The sequence below is a fragment of the Bufo gargarizans genome, chromosome 5 (genome assembly GCF_014858855.1).
Source record: "Bufo gargarizans isolate SCDJY-AF-19 chromosome 5, ASM1485885v1, whole genome shotgun sequence".
NCBI lineage: Eukaryota > Metazoa > Chordata > Amphibia > Anura > Bufonidae > Bufo > Bufo gargarizans.
In genome coordinates, this window is record NC_058084.1 from 464063518 (window position 1) to 464081365 (window position 17848).

A 17848-nucleotide genomic window follows, 5' to 3' on the forward strand; every position below is an offset into this window, starting at 1 on the left:
GTGCCTTTTCCAGACTGCATGTTTCAGCTCCTTCCAAAGATGCTCAATAGGATTGAGGTCAGGGCTCATAGAAGGCCACTTTAGAATAGTCCAATTTTTTCCTCTTAGCCATTCTTGGGTGTTTTTAGCGGTGTGTTTTGGGTCATTGTCCTGTTGCAAGACCCATGACCTGCGACTGAGACCAAGCTTTCTGACACTGGCTAGTACATTTCTCTCTAGAATTCCTTGATAGTCTTGAGATTTCATTGTACCCTGCACAGATTCAAGACACCCTGTGCCAGACGCAGCAAAGCAGCCCCAGAACATAACAGAGCCTCCTCCATGTTTCACAGTAGGGACAGTGTTCTTTTCTTGATATGCTTCATTTTTTCGTCTGTGAACATACAGCTGATGTGCCTTGGCAAAAACTTCGATTTTTGTCTCATCTGTCCACAGGACATTCTCCCAGAAGCTTTGTGGCTTGTCAACATGTAGTTTGGCATATTCCAGTCTTGCTTTTTTATGATTCGTTTTCAACAATGGTGTCCTCCTTGGTCGTCTCCCATGTAGTCCACTTTGGCTCAAACAACGACGGATGGTGCGATCTGACACTGATGTTCCTTGAGCATGAAGTTCACCTTGAATCTCTTTAGAAGTCTTTCTAGGCTCTTTTGTTACCATTCGGATTATCCGTCTCTTAGATTTGTCATCAATTTTCCTCCTGCGGCCACGTCCAGGGAGGTTGGCTACAGTCCCATGGATCTTAAACTTATGAATAATATGTGCAACTGTACTCACAGGAACATCTAGTTGCTTGGAGATGGTCTTATAGCCTTTACCTTTAACATGCTTGTCTATAATTTTCTTTCTGATCTCTTGAGACAGCTCTTTCCTTTGCTTCCTCTGGTCCATGTCGAGTGTGGTACACACCATATCACCAAACAACACAGTGATTACCTGGAGCCATATATATAGGCCCAATGGCTGATTACAAGGTTGTAGACACCTGTGATGCTAATTAGTGGACACACCTTGAATTAACATGTCCCTTTGGTCACATTATGTTCTGTGTTTTCTAGGGGTACCATCATTTTTGTCCATGCCTGTTTCATGAGTTTATTTTTTTACATAATTCTGTTGAAGCATGGTTGAAAAACAATGTCTGACTTTCATTGGTTAACATTTATAGAATTTTAATTTATTATTACTTTTGTCAGATTAAAGTTATTTCTGTGACCATTGTGACTTTTTCTTTCATTGACCAAAGGGTACCAACAATTTTGTCCACGTCTGTATGTATGTGTGTTATCTATGGACTAGGTTCCAGTTGTTTACTGGGGTTGATCTCCCTTAAAAAGTTACACTGGTCCCTCCCAATGGGAGTTTCGGGATGCTGAGCCTCGAATGGGAGTTAGTGGGCGCTGAGTCTTACAAACAGGGGGGGTCATACTGCTTCACATAAGGGATGTAGCCTTCTCTAAAAGAGGGCATGGATTGAAAAAGGGGGCATTGCCACACACAGAAAAAATGTATGGTGGCACGCAACACACGCCAGAACATCTAGCCTCCCAGAGCTGGCAAGTGTGGCTAATAGGCAATTATTAGAAGACTGATCTTTGAAAAAAATAAGAAGTTAAGCCATAGTGACTGTGATAAGCGGGGTTCAGAGCTAAACTGCTTCTCCTGCTCCCGACAAAAGATTCATGGCATTTTTCCTGCAGCCATCACTAGGGAGAGATTCTTTGCAGCTTCCATTGATATCAACCGTAGCTGTATACAATTTTTTGGCACTGAGCCCCCTCTAGTGGTGGTTGCAGGAAGACAGTCTTGTAATATGTGATGGGAAACGGTAAATTAGAGCCGTATAGAGTTATCATTGTATTTATACCAGTTGTCTATTGTGAATACACTGGTGTTCCTATAGGGTGCCTATATAGATTCACAGGTAATAATCCAACCGTATATGTGACGATCTTGCACCGATTCTTTTTTTTATGATTTTCTCGTAATCTGTTTCCTATTAGGCAAACACTGAGGCAGTGGACATGGCAAAATCCTTATCTTGCATACGCACTTCTGTAAGTTTTTATGTGCCTATAGTGATTGCAGGGATGCTTCAATGCTTCCTAGATGAGAAATGTGCATTTTTTCCCTAATATTTTTTTCATTTAGTAAAAGTAAATGTCACATAGATTGAAATGGAACAGTGTCCCCTGGTGGCCTGTAGTGGAACATCTCATTCTCAGACTTGAACTCAAGTAGTATTTGTCCGTGATCATTACCATCTCCATTTTTATAAGATTCTTGACATCCACCTAAATGATATGAATTCTTCACAATTCTGGATTACCAGAGAAGGGGGAGGGGGGGGGGGGGGGGGGGAGGGGGCGCTCTATAGGAAAGGTCAGTAATATTTGATTTTTAGGTTTCAACTTTTGACATCCAACCGACAAGCTCAATGATGGGAATGCAACCTGCTTCATCCCCTTTATTGTTAATACCGGCTGAGCGCCATACACATGGTTGTGACGGAGCCTGGTACTGCACCCTTGGTCCCACTAAAGTACCGTGACACCACCTACATTCAGCAAACTTTGGAGTTATGGCACATTTACCTACATTCTTGTAGGAACATTTGGGGCACTTACACCCCATTTTCGGAAATGCCCCAAAATCTGCAGGGAACATCCACTTAGGGGTTGGGCTTATTTTCTACCTGGATTTAGTCGGGACCGTCTCTGAAAATTAAGGACAGTCCTTGTAAATTCGGGAGTGTTGGCAACTATATTATTCATGGCCTACCCTAAGGAATGGGTATTAATATTAAACTTCTAGAGAACCTTGACCTCCAATTACTATTAATATTTGGAGGCAATAAACAGATGACTGATAGGTAGCATTAAAGTGAATGTCCACTTTGTAACACAATGCCCTGTTCCTGATTAACTTCTTAATAATTATTATGCCCATAATATATTGTTACATCTGCCACCACTAGGGGGAGCTTAAGCGCTTGCTACATACTGTTTTGGTATGTATGGACCCTTGTCTATCCCCCACCTTCAGCTTGGCAATGTAGAGAATGACTAGGAGGCAATGTAGAACATGACTAATGATGCCAGCCCTGTAAATACGTTTTCTCGGCATATCATCATATCCCCTTCATCTCATGTTCTGCTGTGTTTCTTCCTACAGACCTAGTACTTTCATTCTGATTATGGTGCTTGCTTGCTGTAACCAGGCTCGTCGGAGAGTTCCATTAAACTTCATACTCCTTGGAATCTTTGTAAGTTCAATGTTGGCAATGCTTATCATTAAAAGGATGATTCAGGATTTTGACATTGATAGCCTATCCTCTAGATTGGCCATCAATATCTGATCGATGGCGGTCTGAAACCCCGCACCCCCACCAAGCAGCTGCTCCAAAATAGCTCAGGCGCAGGAACTACACTGCTTCATCCATTGAGTAGCTGGAGCAAGTTACTGGAGCGCTGCTCCCACTAATGGGAATGCTGCAGTAACCAGCTCTGTCCACTACATAACAGATGGAGCTGTGCACATCCGGCAGTGGAGCTACTAAGTAACAGCTGATCAGCGGGCGTGCCAGGTGTTGACCCCCGATGATGAGATATTGAGGATAGGCCATCAATTTTAAAATCCCCTTTAAATGGGTTTTCCCAGAGGATAGAGTCTAAGTATCCGATCACTCTTCAGTGTATAACTGCACTGAGGGGGAGCTTGAATGAAGCACAGGTAGAGCATGAGCACTGCTTCTCCATTCAAAGACTATGGGACCTACGTGGATAGCCAAATACAGTGTTTGGTTATCACCATCAGACTCCACGGACTTTGAATAGTGGAAAGGAAATAATCTACATTTTGGGGGGGATATATTAAGACTAGTATTTCTGACACCAGTCTTAATTAGAAACCCCACTGGTGTACGATCCTCTCTTAGAGGCGTGCCTCTTAATAATTTTGGGAGCAAGTTCCATGCGTATTTCTGGCACACGTATTGGTAAAGGGGTTCCCCAGGAATGATTTAAAAAGGCCGCCAGCACCCTGTTCTAGAATGTGAGTAGGACTGGTTGCCTCCACTTTTAGAGCTGACTAGGGGTGAGGGGATGAGCCCTCACTACTCACCACGCCCTGGCACTTGCATTTACTACACATTGGTGAGTGTTCCTGTCAGGCTGCTCAGCCATGATGGTATACCGTAGGCAGGATCACATCATTACCATCTGTTGTGAGGCAGTGTCGTTCTGAAGTTCCTTGGGTCCACCAGACAAAATGATTCTGAGGGCCCACCCACCATGGATATAGGGCCTTAAGGGCCCTGTTTTATTAGGGGTCCATTATTGTCAGAGCTTGGGCCCACTGGAGGATCCTCTGGCAGGCCAGTCCGACCCTGTAGTGAGGCCTCACCCCCTCAACCCCCAGGCAACTCTGCAAGAGGAGGTAACCAGTCCTGCCCACATTCTAGAACAGGTTGATGCTAGCCATTTTAAGCCATTCCCAGAGAACCCCTTTAAATGTGTTGGCCTGTGGAGGTCCCACCAACACAACATCCCTCCCACCCAATTTTTTTTTTTATTTTAAGAAAGTGGCAAGGGTGGTAAACTTTGACACAAAATGTGAGTTGCACCAAAATGTATGACTTTTCTACACCAGAAAACTGCCGTGTCAGGATAATAAATTCCCCTCTGTCGTGGTTTCTCTAAAAATGTTTTTGTCACCTCTTGACAGATCTTATAGTAGTTTGAGTCTCTTTAAAGGGGTAGTCCGCCCCCACCTTAATTGTAGTTATGTGCTGAAATCTGCTTTGCCTAAAAGAACGTCACATACCTAGTCACCAGCGCCAAGGGTCCCATTCACGTTGCTTCCAGTCTCTTTAGGTCTGCCCTCACATCCATTGTCACTTGCACCGATGCAGCCATTCACTCAGTGGTGACATATTGAGGCCACTGAATGGCTACAGCAGTCCATGTGACGACAGATGGGGCGTCACACTTCGGTCACAAAGGGGACCTGAAGCAGCGGGGAGGGGACCCTCGATATATAGAGCACTGGTGACCAGGTAAGTGCTTCTCTGTTTTCTTTAGTCAGAACAGATTCAGGCACATAACTACAATTGTTGCAGGGGTCGGCCAACCCCTTTAAGGGCTCGTTTACACGACCGTGAAGTTTTTTGCGATCCGCAAAAGACGTATGGCGCCCGTGTGCCTTCCGCAATTTGCAGAACGGAACAGGAGGCCTATTATAGAAATGCCTATTCTTGTCCGCCAAACGGACAAAATAATTTTTGCGGGGTCACGGAACGGAGCAACGGATGCGGACAGCATCTTTTGCGGACCCATTGAAATAAATAGTTCCGTATGCGGAACGCAGAAGACGGCCCGTATGCGGAACGCAAAATACGTTCGTGTGAACGAGCCCCAAGTATGAGAGTTCCCTCATAGTTGAGCAGCTTACTTGAATTCCCTCAGGGTCCCCTTATTTGCCCCCCACCTATATGTTTGGCGTGTTAGTAACTCTGTGTCTCTCCTTGTTTTTACAGACTGTGTTTGAAGGCTGTTTGCTGGGATCGCTTGCAGCGTGAGTTCTTCATATACCTCATTTATAGATACATCAGATTTTACCCTTAAAGGAGTCGCTCACAGCGGTTTTGGACGCTGACTGTGACGTGTGACTTGTGGCGGGTCGGCACACATTGCACACCATGGCAGGCAGAAATTTGAGGCTCAACCTTAGCCTCCTGCCGTGAGCTCCCCAGGTTCTGACAAGTACAGTATTCCCTTAGTGTTCCTTCACATGTAGCATTTTTCATGCAGTTTTTTATTTTTGTGATAAAAACAAGCCATGAGTTTTCACAACCCCTCCCCCCATTTTTTTCCGTTGTGTTTTTCCACTCCCACAGAGATGACTCATTTAAAACGTCTCCGAAGCGTCATGCCTACAGCACGCTGTGCAAATGTCCTAAAAACAGCATATCAGTAGTTAATTATTATGAAATCCACTATAGACTAGTAACATCTGGATGCATTAAAAACCACCTCCAAAATGTGACACACACAAAATATACTATGAGGGGAATTTATGAAAGGTTCCATGAAAAGTTACAAACTAATGAGTGGAGGTGGTAGGGGTCTGTCACCTCCAAAATCGGTTTTGAAATAAGCATACCACCCTGTAGGGAAGGTGCTTCATTGCTACCAGCTTGGAGATGTTAGGGACTGTCAGTCAAATAAGAGGGGAATAGCACTGGTTGGCATGTCTGGCGGAGCGATGGTGTACTCACAAGAAAGGTACAGTTATATTCCGGGTCTCCTATTCTACATGGCAGTAATGCTTACTTTGAAACCCATTTCAGCTTAAGAGTTACTCTTTAAAGCATATGTGCAGTTGCTTACAAGATTTCACACCTTGTCCCCAGGTTCTTTGATGCTGATGCCGTGATGTGGGCCACCGGAGCCACCATACTTGTCACGTTGGGTCTGACTATTTTTGCTTTGCAAACAAAGGTAAGACATTGTTTATATTGGGGAGGTCCTAATATTACCATTTATCACTGTCCTATAATTGCCTGTGCTAATCCAGTCAGCAAACTTCTAGACCAGTGGAGGCGACCCTATGGCACGGGTGCCAGAGGCGGACCTCAGAGCCCTCTCTCTGGGCACCTACACCCTGGAAAAAGTCTATGGTGTACCAATATGCCTTAGACTTTTCCTGCCCTTCATGGGCGCACTATGAACAGCACAATGAATGTAGGCAGGGTGTTAAAGCTAAATGATAAAGTACATGGAAGATGTACTACTATATTGGTATTCAGGTGAAATTGCCGTGTTGGCACTTTGTGATAAATAAGTGGGTTTTGGGTTGCAGTTTGGGCACTCGCTCTCTCAAAGGTTCACCATCACTACTGCTCTAGACCATACTTTAAAGAAGTTGTTGTGTTTGGATAAAGCCTTGTAAGGGATCTCCTGATGATGAGTTCATCTCTGAGGCCTGCTGGTGGGATCTTCTCCTATCAGCCAATATTGCTAGTTGAGCACTGTCTAATAGAGGTTGCTCTCCCGTTCTGAGATACGGGAATAACAAGGCTTCGTGTAGAAAGGGTTCACTAAGAAGTGCTAAAAATTAAAGTAAGTAACAATCATTTAGCCATCAACAATAGGGAGACCCATTGACCAGTTCTTTGGAACATGGTCGACACCCCATGGTAATACATGAGAGAGATAGTCGCAATACATCATCTTACCCAATCAATACTATCACAACTCCTACAATAAACACGTGTGTACCCAGACCATGCGCAGTCTAAGCGATCATAAAGTATCAAAAACCTTTATTTCATATCATATAAATACAAGATTAAAACCATACATATGGGTCCACATTACAAGAGGGACCACTAGAAAAGGCTAGCAATAGGGCTCTATATATCAGAGCAGGCAAACGCCATAGTGGCAAGTAAGTACATCATATTTCACAAAGAAAAAAATAATGTAATCAATAAAGTAAAATAATCCTAGATCTAACAATAAGATTAGATTGTGAGCCATGTACATACCCAAAGTATCTCTGCCATACCAGTCTCCCTCACTTATGCAACGCGTTTCACTCAATGGTTTTGTCAGGGGAAGTGAGGGGCAGTGAGGTGGTTGTCTATATATATATATATATATATATATATATACCTTCACAAACCCAAAAAATCCATGAATCTCCTTGAATGGGTCACCTGAATGTCAGGCGCAGATGCAGAGAACGCCATGACTGTAAGGCGCCAAGTCGAGCTAGTTGAGCACTGTCTAATAGAGGTTGCTCTCCGATGAATTCTGAGATACGGGAATAACAAGGCTTAGTGTAGAAAGGGTTCACTAAGAAGTGATAAGATACACACGTATATATACATACAGTGGATATAAAAAGTCTACACACCCCTGTTTAATGTGACCTATAAACTGTACAACTCAATTGAAAAACAAACTGAAATCTTTTAGGTAGAGGGAAGAAAAAATATAAAAATAAAATAATATGGTTGCACACACTTAAACTAATACAGCATGGCACATTTTGACTTGGCAAGATTTGCCCACTCTTATTTGCAAAAACACTCCAAATCTGTCAGATTGCGAGGGCATCTCCTGGGCACAGCCCTCTTCAGATCACCCCACAGATTTTCAATCGGATTCAGGTCTGGGCTCTGGCTGGGCCATTCCAAAACTTTAATCTTCTTCTGGTGAAGCCATTCCTTTGGTGATTTGGATGTATGCTTTGGGTCGTTGTCATGCTGAAAGATGAAGTTCCTCTTCATGTTCAGCTTTCTAGCAGAAGCCTGAAGGTTTTGTCCCAATATTGACCGGTATTTGGAACTGTTCATAATTCCCTCTAGATTAACTAGGGCCCCAGTTCCAGCTGAAGAGAAACAGCCCCTTGGCATGATGCTGCCCCCACCATGCTTCACTGTGGGGATGGTGTTCTTTTGGTGATGTTCAGTGTTGTTTTTGCGCCAAACATATCTTTTGGAATTATGGCCAAAAAGTTCAACCTTGGTTTCATCAGACCATAACACCTTCTCCACATGCTTTTGGGAGACTTCAGATGTGTTTTTGCAAAATGTAGCCTGGCTTGGATGTTTTTCTTTGTAAGAAAAGGCTTTCGTCTTGCCACTCTACCCCATAGCCCAGACATATGAAGAATACAGGAGATTGTTGTCACATCTACCACACAGCCAGTACTTGCCAGATATTCCTGCATCTCCTTTAATGTTGCTGTAGGCCTCTTGGTCGCCTCCCAGACCAGTTTTCTTCTCGTCTTTTCATTAGTTTTGGAGGGACGTCCAGTTCTTGGTAATGTCACTGTTGTGCCATATTTTCTCCACTTGATGATGACGGTCTTCACTGTGTTCCATGGTAGATCTAATGCCTTGGAGATTCTTTTGTCCCCTTCTCCTGACTGATACCTTCTAACAATGAGATCCCTCTGATGCTTCGTAGGCTCTCTGTGGACCATGGCTTTTGCTGTGGGATGCGACTAAGAAAATTTCAGGAAAGACCAACTAGAGCAGCTGAACTTTATTTGGGGTTAATCAGAGGCACTTTACATGATGGCCGGTGTATGCTGACTCCTATGTAACATGATTTTGAATGTGATTGCTTAATTCTGAACACAGCTACATCCCCAGTTATAAGAGGGTATGCACACTTATGCAACCACATTATTTTAGTATTTTTTTTGTTTTCTTCCCTCCACCTAAAAGATTTCAGTTTGTTTTTCAATTGAGTTGTACAGTTTATAGGTCACATTAAGGCCTCATGCACACGACAGTATTTTTTCACTGTCCGCAAAACGGGGTTCCGTTGGTCCGTGACCGTTTTTTTCGTCCGTGGGTCTTCCTTGATTTTTGGAGGATCCACGGACATGAAAAAAAAGTTGTTTTGGTGTCCGCCTGGCCGTGCGGAGCCAAACGGATCCGTCCTGAATTACAATGCAAGTCAATGGGGACGGTTCCGTTTGACGTTGACACAATATGGTGCAATTGCAAACGGATCCGTCCCCCATTGACTTTCAATGTAAAGTCTGGAGTTCCTTTATACCATCTGATCTGAGTTTTCTCCAATCCGATGGTATATTTTAACTTGAAGCGTCCCCACACAGAGGCGTTCCCATGGTGATGGGGACGCTTCTAGTTAGAATATACTACAAACTGTGTACATGACTGCCCCCTGCTGCCTGGCAGCACTTGATCTCTTACAGAGGGCTGTGATCAGCACAATTAACCCCTCAGGTGCCGCTCCTGAAGGGGTTAATTGTGCGTATCATAGCCCCCTGTAAGAGATCAGGGCTGCCAGGCAGCAGAGGGGAGACCCCCCCTCCCCAGTTTGAATATCATTGGTGGCCAGTGCGGCCCCCCTCCCTCCCTCTATTGTAATAATAGCATTGGTGGCCAGTGTGCGCCCCCCTCCCTCCCTCTATTGTAATAATAGCATTGGTGGCACAGTGTACGCCCCCCCTCCCTCTATTGCATTAACATTGGTGGCAGTGTGCGCCCCCCCGCCCCCCCTTCCTCCCTCTATTGTTTTAATACATTGGTGGCAGTGTGCGGCCTCCCCCCTCCCCCCGATCATTGGTGGCAGCAGAGTAGAAGCTTCATACTTACCTGCTGGCTGCTGCGATGTCTGTGTCCGGCCGGGAGCTCCTCCTACTGGTAAGTGACAGGTCTGTGCGGCGCATTACTGTCACTTACCAGTAGGAGGAGCTCCCGGCCGGACACAGACATCGCAGCAGCCAGCAGGTAAGTATGATGCTTCTACTATTGCTAAGTAACCATGGCAACCAGGACTGCAGTAGCGTCCTCTTTCCATGGTTACCAATCGGAGCCCTAGCGATTAAACTGGGACTCCGATCGGAACTCCGCTGCCACCAATGATCGGGGGGGAAGGGGGGGGGAGAGGGGAGCCGCACACTGCCACCAATGTATTAAAAGAATAGAGGGAGGAATGGGGGGGGCACACACTGCCACCAATGTTAATGCAATAGAGTGAGGGAGGGGGGGCCGCACACTGTGCCACCAATGCTATTATTACAATAGAGGGAGGGAGGGGGGGCCGGGGGGGGCCGCACTGGGCCACCAATGAAATTGAAACTGGGGAGGGAGGGGGGTCTGCCCCCTGCTGCCTGGCAGCCCCGGATCTCTTACAGGGGGCTATGATACGCACAATTAACCCCTTCAGGTGCAGCACCTGAGGGGTTAATTGTACAGATCACGGCCCCCTGTAAGAGATCGGGTGCTGCCAGGCTGCAGGGGGCAGTCATGTACACAGTTCGTTGTATATTCTAACTAGAAGTGTCCCCATCACCATGGGAACGCCTCTGTGTTAGAATATACTGTCGGATCTGAGTTTTCACGAAGTGAAAACTCAGCTCTGAAAAAGCTTTTATGCAGACGGATCTTCGGATCCGTCTGTATGAAAGTAACCTACGGCCACGGATCACGGACACGGATGCCAATCTTGTGTGCATCCGTGTTCTTTCACGGACCCATTGACTTGAATGGGTCCCTGAACCATTGTCCATCAAAAAAACAGGACAGGTCTTATTTTTTTGACGGACAGGATACACGGATCATGGTCTCGGCTGCTAAACGGTGCATTTTCCGATTTTTCCACGGACCCATTGAAAGTCAATGGGTCCGCGAAAAAAAACGGAAAACGGCACAACAACCACGGATGCACACAACGGTCGTGTGCATGAGGCCTAAAGGTGGAAAAAGCTCTGAAATGATTTATCTTTGTCTCATTTTTTTTACAGCACAGAAACCTGCCATTTTAACAGGGGTGTGTAGACTTTTTATATCCACCGTGTATATATATATATATATGAGAGAGAGAGATATTAAAAGAAGGAACAATCATTTAGCCATCAACAATGGGGAGCCCCCATTGACCACTTCTTTGGAACATGGTTGACACCCCATGGCAATACATGAGAGAGACAGTCACAATACATTATCTTACCCAATCAATCCTATCAGTGGAGCTTAAAGGCTATGTACACCTGCAGGGGCATTTTTTTTATGATTACATTTTACTCATTTTGTGCTAAAAATAATTTTTTCCATTGGTCTGTATTAAAACTTTTAAGCCGTTCTGTCATAAAGGGTTAACTGTTCTACCTATGTGAATATTACTTTTTACTTTCACTTTGTAGTAACCAATCAGATTCCACCTTTCATTTTTCAGAGCTTTTTTGGAAAACGAAAAGTGAAATGTGATTGGTTTCTAGGGGCAACTAAGCCAGTTTTGATAAATCTCCCCCCTTATCTCTAAATTACTAAAAAGGTCATAAACACTTAGTTATGCCACATTCGTATCCGTAACATAAGAATTGAGCTATAATGAGTGTTTCCAAGGTCAGAAACCAGAGAGATCAGCTGAGCTGCCTGACGGAACAGAGTGAAAATTCCGATTCTGCTACTAGAGAAACTGAATGCTGCGCAAAGACAGTGGTTCAATATTTTTAATAGAGACCAATTGAAAAAAATATTTTTAGCTCAAAATGAGTATTATGCAATAATAAAAAATTCCCATCAAAGGTGTACATAGCCTTTTAAGCTTTGTGTTACATGCATACAAGTTTATACCTTCTAGTCCCTCCTCCTCAGGATGTCCAGTGTGCAGAAGAATGTCTCTGAGGTAATAACTCGGGAATGCGGTTTGTACTTGGACAGAGAACAATGGAGCCATGTATATGTTAACTAGCTACCTAGCTCACTACATTGCAAGAATATCACTATGTGAAAAGGTAATAGTTAAAAGGAAAAAAACAATTCTAACAACCAAAAATAGCTTTGATACACAGAGGTAGATCTCAAATGTTTCTCCAGTTTAGAGCTCCATAATCACTGCTTCAGTTTACTAAAATATTTTCTCCTGTATTTTTTAATTATTCATACCTTTTTATCTTCTAGTGGGACTTCACCATCCTGTCAGGTGGCCTTATGGTTGCTCTTTTGGTTTTGCTGTCTTTTGGCATATTAGCTGCCATTTTCAGGTCATTGGTAAGTACAACAACAAAGCATTGGGGCAGATCTACTAATGAAAACGCATTAGGACTGTGGCACAAACTGAAACAAAATTCTAGCGCAGATGTTGTGTACCACATGTATTAAAGGGGTTGTTCCATTTCATCATTTTCATGGTGAGATGGGACTAAACAAGGGCACTAGGTGGACTGGCTGAGCAGGCCAGCGCTCCGCTATTTCTGAAACTCCTATTGTAGTGAATGGGAGCTACTAGGAAAACAAGCTACAGGTGGTTCTGTAACAGCTGTGTCCGTAAGCCCAGCCACCAAGGGCCAGTGCTTAGTCTCATCTCGCCGTGGAAATGGCGAGATAGGAAAAACCCTTTAACTATTTTCGACACTTTTGTGCACCTCAAGTGTGCATGTCTTTGTGGTGAAGATGCACGGCTTAAAAGTGACACTTTGGGAGAGTGCACCTTTAGCGCATTTTTGGTGCATCTAGCATGCAAAAGGAGTGCAGCTCAATGGGAAATGGGCGTGGTTTATTGTAAAAAGGGGCATGACGTAAGAGGTGACATATTGTGCCCAAACTGAGCTGTAAATCTGCCCCATGATTGGGGGCAGGGGCGTACATAGAAGTCACTGGGCCCCATAGCAAGAATCTCAATTGGGCCCCTATTTATAACTCCTACCACTACCTGTTCCTGATCAGCAGTGTACCGATATGTGAGGTTCGTACCTCACATATCAGTACACTGCTGTATATACTATATACCTGTACTCACTGTATCTATACCTTGTACCCCACATATCAGTACACTACTGTATATACTATATATCTGTACACACTGCATCTATTATACATCGCACCTCAAATATCAGTACACTGCTGTATATACTATATATCTGTACACACTGCATCTATTATACTGTATAATAGATGCAGTATATATATATATATATATATATATATATAGATAGAGAGAGAGTACAGACCAAAAGTTTGGACACACCTTCTCATTCAAAGAGTTTTCTTTATTTTCATGACTATGAAAATTGTAGATTCACACTGAAGGCATCAAAACTATGAATTAACACATGTGGAATTATATACATAACAAAAAAGTGTGAAACAACTGAAAATATGTCATATTCTAGGTTCTTCAAAGTAGCCACCTTTTGCTTTGATTACTGCTTTGCACACTCTTGGCATTCTCTTGATGAGCTTCAAGAGGTAGTCACCTGAAATGGTTTTCACTTCACAGGTGTGCCCTGTCAGGTTTACTAAGTGAGATTTCTTGCCTTATAAATGGGGTTGGGACCATCAGTTGCGTTGTGGAGAAGTCAGGTGGATACACAGCTGATAGTCCAACTGAATAGACTGTTAGAATTTGTATTATGGCAAGAAAAAAGCAGCTAAGTAAAGAAAAACGAGTGGCCATCATTACTTTAAGAAATGAAGGTCAGTCAGTCCGAAAAATGGGGAAAACTTTGAAAGTGTCCCCAAGTGCAGTCACAAAAACCATCAAGCGCTACAAAGAAACTGGCTCACGTGCGGACCGCCCCAGGAAAGGAAGACCAAGAGTCACCTCAGCTGCGGAGGATACGTTGATCCGAGTCACCAGCCTCAGAAATCGCAGGTTAACAGCAGCTCAGATTAGAGACCAGGTCAATGCCACACAGAGTTCTAGCAGCAGACACATCTCTAGAACAACTGTTAAGAGGAGACTGCGTGAATCAGGCCTTCATGGTAGAATATCTGCTAGGAAACCACTGCTAAGGACAGGCAACAAGCAGAAGAGACTTGTTTAGGCTAAAGAACACAAGGAATGGACATTAGACCAGTGGAAATCTGTGCTTTGGTCTGAAGAGTCCAAATTTGAGATCTTTGGTTCCAACCACCGTGTCTTTGTGCGACGCAGAAAAGGTGAACGGATGGACTTTATTGGGATTTATTCAAAATCGAAGGCATACTGAACCAGCATGGCTACCACAGCATCTTGCAGCGGCATGCTATTCCATCCGGTTTGCGTTTAGTTGGACCATCATTTATTTTTCAACAGGACAATGACCCCAAACACACCTCCAGGCTGTGTAAGGGCTTTTTGACCATGAAGGAGAGTGATGGGGTGCTGCGCCAGATGACCTGGCCTCCACAGTCACCGGACCTAAACCCAATCGAGATGGTTTGGGGTGAGCTGGACCGCAGAGTGAAGGCAAAAGGGCCAACAAGTGCTAAGCATCTCTGGGAACTCCTTCAAGACTGTTGGAAGACCATTTCAGGTGACTACCTCTTGAAGCTCATCAAGAGAATGCCAAGAGTGTGCAAAGCAGTAATCAAAGCAAAAGGTGTGGCTACTTTGAAGAACCTAGAATATGACATATTTTCAGTTGTTTCACACTTTTTTGTTATGTATATAATTCCACGTGTTAATTCATAGTTTTGATGCCTTCAGTGTGAATCTACAATTTTCATAGCCATGAAAATAAAGAAAACTCTTTGAATGAGAAGGTGTGTCCAAACTTTTGGTCTGTACTGTATGTGGTCAGTTATATATTATGGTCACTATGTGAATTACATGAGGTAATAGAGGTTGTAACTGTCTGCAGTACTATATATATATTATTAATAAAAATAGGGAATGGGGGAGCAATTAAGAGAAAGGAAGGGGACCTTCTCTTACCACTCCATTTTAGTCTCAATGGAGAGCTCATCTTCTGCGCTGTTGGGGGTTGAAGGACCTGTAATGATGCTCTGCTGTGCAGTTCTTTTACTAGATATACAGGACCTGTGATGATGATGATGATGTCATCACAGGTCCTGGCAGATGCTCCTATTTAACCTAGGAACTACACCATTCTTTGTGCAGCTCCTTTACTAGATGTACAGGACATGTGATGACATCATCAAAGGTCCTCTAGCTTTCTCCACTGATGGTAGGGATACTATACTGGAGCTGGATCTAATGAGTATAATTAGGGGGCGGGGCCTATCCTCCACTGCAGGCCTCTTTTCCCTACGGACCCCATAGCAGCTGCATGGTCTGAATCTATTGTAGGTACACCACTGATTGGGGACAGTGACAGGCCGATCAAACGTCTTGTTAAGGCAGACTAGATAACTGGCTTTTCCTGACTCTTGTGTTTGCTTTTACAGTGGCTAAATATTGTCTATGCATGCATTGGGACCTTCATTTTTGGAATGGTAAGTTACATTTTTTTCTCTGATTTTACAATTAATGGGAAAATACCAAAAATGAATATCTGTAAAAAAAATATTCTTCAGCCTGCTTTCTCCTATCACCCCCCTTGTTATGCAGCCCAATGTTATCATAGGGCCATTGGAATCCATAACAACCGATCAAATACCGTTTTGCTTTTCTTAATTTTGCTAGAAATGATGTGGAGTCTACTTGGTATAAGGCCCAGCATCCCTCTGGGTCTTGTACCAAGTAGAAGTATACCATAGTGGAAAGATGTGTTTTCATGAGGACACAGGCACAGAACAATGGAGGTTTACACCTGCTTTGTAACATATCTTCTTAGTTTTAGCACTTTGATAACTTCTAACGCTGTTTTCTTTCCAGTACTTGGTTGTGGACACGCAGTTAATCACAGGTGGAAAGCACCGTTACTCAATCAGCCCCGAGGAATACATCTTTGCTGCTCTGAACATTTATGTGGACATCATCAACCTCTTCATGCTCCTCCTGCAGATATTTGGGTTGTGTCGTTAATTACTTTCAGAGGTTTACCTTATCTTACAGCATGATTACTAGATAAAGACGAAAGAAGGGGCATGTACGGTGCCCATTACTGTACCCCACAGTCTCCAATGACACAAATACAGATGTAATAAGGACAATCTACTGCATACATTCCTTATATTAATTCGTTGGACTTATTGTTCTGTTATTAAACTTGTAGATTATTTATTTTTTTATTGAGATTGTAACTGTTTTTTTTGAATATCCTTTGTAAAACTTAATTTGTGTAGCAATTATACATTTTGTTCCAAATGGTTGCACACAACATTCTTGTGTTTGCTTTTTAAGATGGGTCTAGTCTTTTTTAAAACTGCTCTCTGTATCTGCCATTACTACCTCTAGAATGAATGCATTCTCCAAGTTGTTCTTAATAGTCACTCATTTTTTATTGTTTACCTATAAAGTAGGTTTCCAAAATTGCAGTTCATGGAAGACCATTGAAAGTATTTCAATACAGTCCCAAGTAGAAAGCTACTATGTGTTTGACATTTCTGTCCTCTCAAACCTTAAAGAGGCTGTTTGAGTTAAATCAAAACTCGGGCAAGCCCTAAAAAAAGGCCAAAACTAAAATATGAATGGCTACTCTTGCGACTGTAGGAAGGGACAGACAAGGACAGTGAGCCCTAAGGCTAGAACCCAGCCCACTTTCCCCAACTACTTCCAGTACAAGCCCTAGATAGCTAATCCCAACTGGTCAACGGTCCCTACGCTATTTAAGTGCAGAAATTGACAAACAACAAACACAATACCAGAGTCGTACGTAAATGGGTCAGAACCTGACAAGCTAAGCAGAACCAAAGAGACAGAGAGTGGTCAGAAGACAAGCCAAAATCTGAAACAGACTGACAACGCAGTACTAAACGAGAGACAAAGAATGGTTAGAATACAAGCCGGGGTCAGAGGAACAAGCAATCCAATAGGCACAGGAACAAGGAACACAGCTAGTGAGTCAGACACTATCACTGGCACTGGTGTAGGGCAAGGAAGGGTTTTAAATAGAGCACAGAGTCCCTGGATCAGAACCTGATAGGTCTATGACTTGGCGCTCCATTAGTCAGAATCACTAGCACATAGTAATAGAGCAGCTGAGCAATAAGCCCACTGCTAGTCTCCTCCAGCACACACCCGTTGTGGGGAGAAACAGAGCATTGCATCCTGTTACTAAGGACGTTGCGTCACCAAGGGGCGTGGCTCAGCAGCACATCTCCCTCAGTGCGGCTGTGCCGCTAAAGCCCAGACAGGTAAGTTTTTTTTTTTTTTTTACAGATACTCACCCATTTTTCTCCCATGCTTCATCCAGCGCTGAGCTCTGGTCCTCCTGCTGACACCATCTTCTAGGCTGCAGTGCTGCTGCTCTTTGCACACAGGTCACTGCTGCAGCCAATCACTGGCCTCCGCAGTGCATGGGTGCAGTCATTGGCTGCAGCAGTCACCTGTGTGCACAGAACGTCGCCACTGCTGGCAGGAAAACAAAGAGCGGTTGTGAGGACCAGAGCTCAGAATAGCAAAATACAGGGGAGAAAACAGGTGAATATTCATTTATACTCACCATGTCCCAACTAGTCACTAGGGTGGGC

The 17848-nt window shown here is 43.8% G+C and overlaps 1 protein-coding gene across 1 annotated transcript in view; it reads left to right on the forward strand.

Moving 5' to 3' along the window:
* Positions 1 to 16631, forward strand: part of LOC122939654 (protein lifeguard 1-like) — a 29607-nt gene extending 12976 nt beyond the window's left edge. Inside the window, exons 4-10 of the mRNA XM_044295788.1 lie at positions 2004 to 2057; positions 3175 to 3265; positions 5537 to 5574; positions 6413 to 6500; positions 12452 to 12541; positions 15662 to 15709; positions 16092 to 16631. Coding sequence (XP_044151723.1) covers positions 2004 to 2057; positions 3175 to 3265; positions 5537 to 5574; positions 6413 to 6500; positions 12452 to 12541; positions 15662 to 15709; positions 16092 to 16241 — 559 coding nt within the window. The 3' untranslated portion in view covers positions 16242 to 16631. The remainder of the gene's footprint in view (positions 1 to 2003; positions 2058 to 3174; positions 3266 to 5536; positions 5575 to 6412; positions 6501 to 12451; positions 12542 to 15661; positions 15710 to 16091) is intronic.
* The last annotated feature ends 1217 nt before the right edge of the window (positions 16632 to 17848 follow it).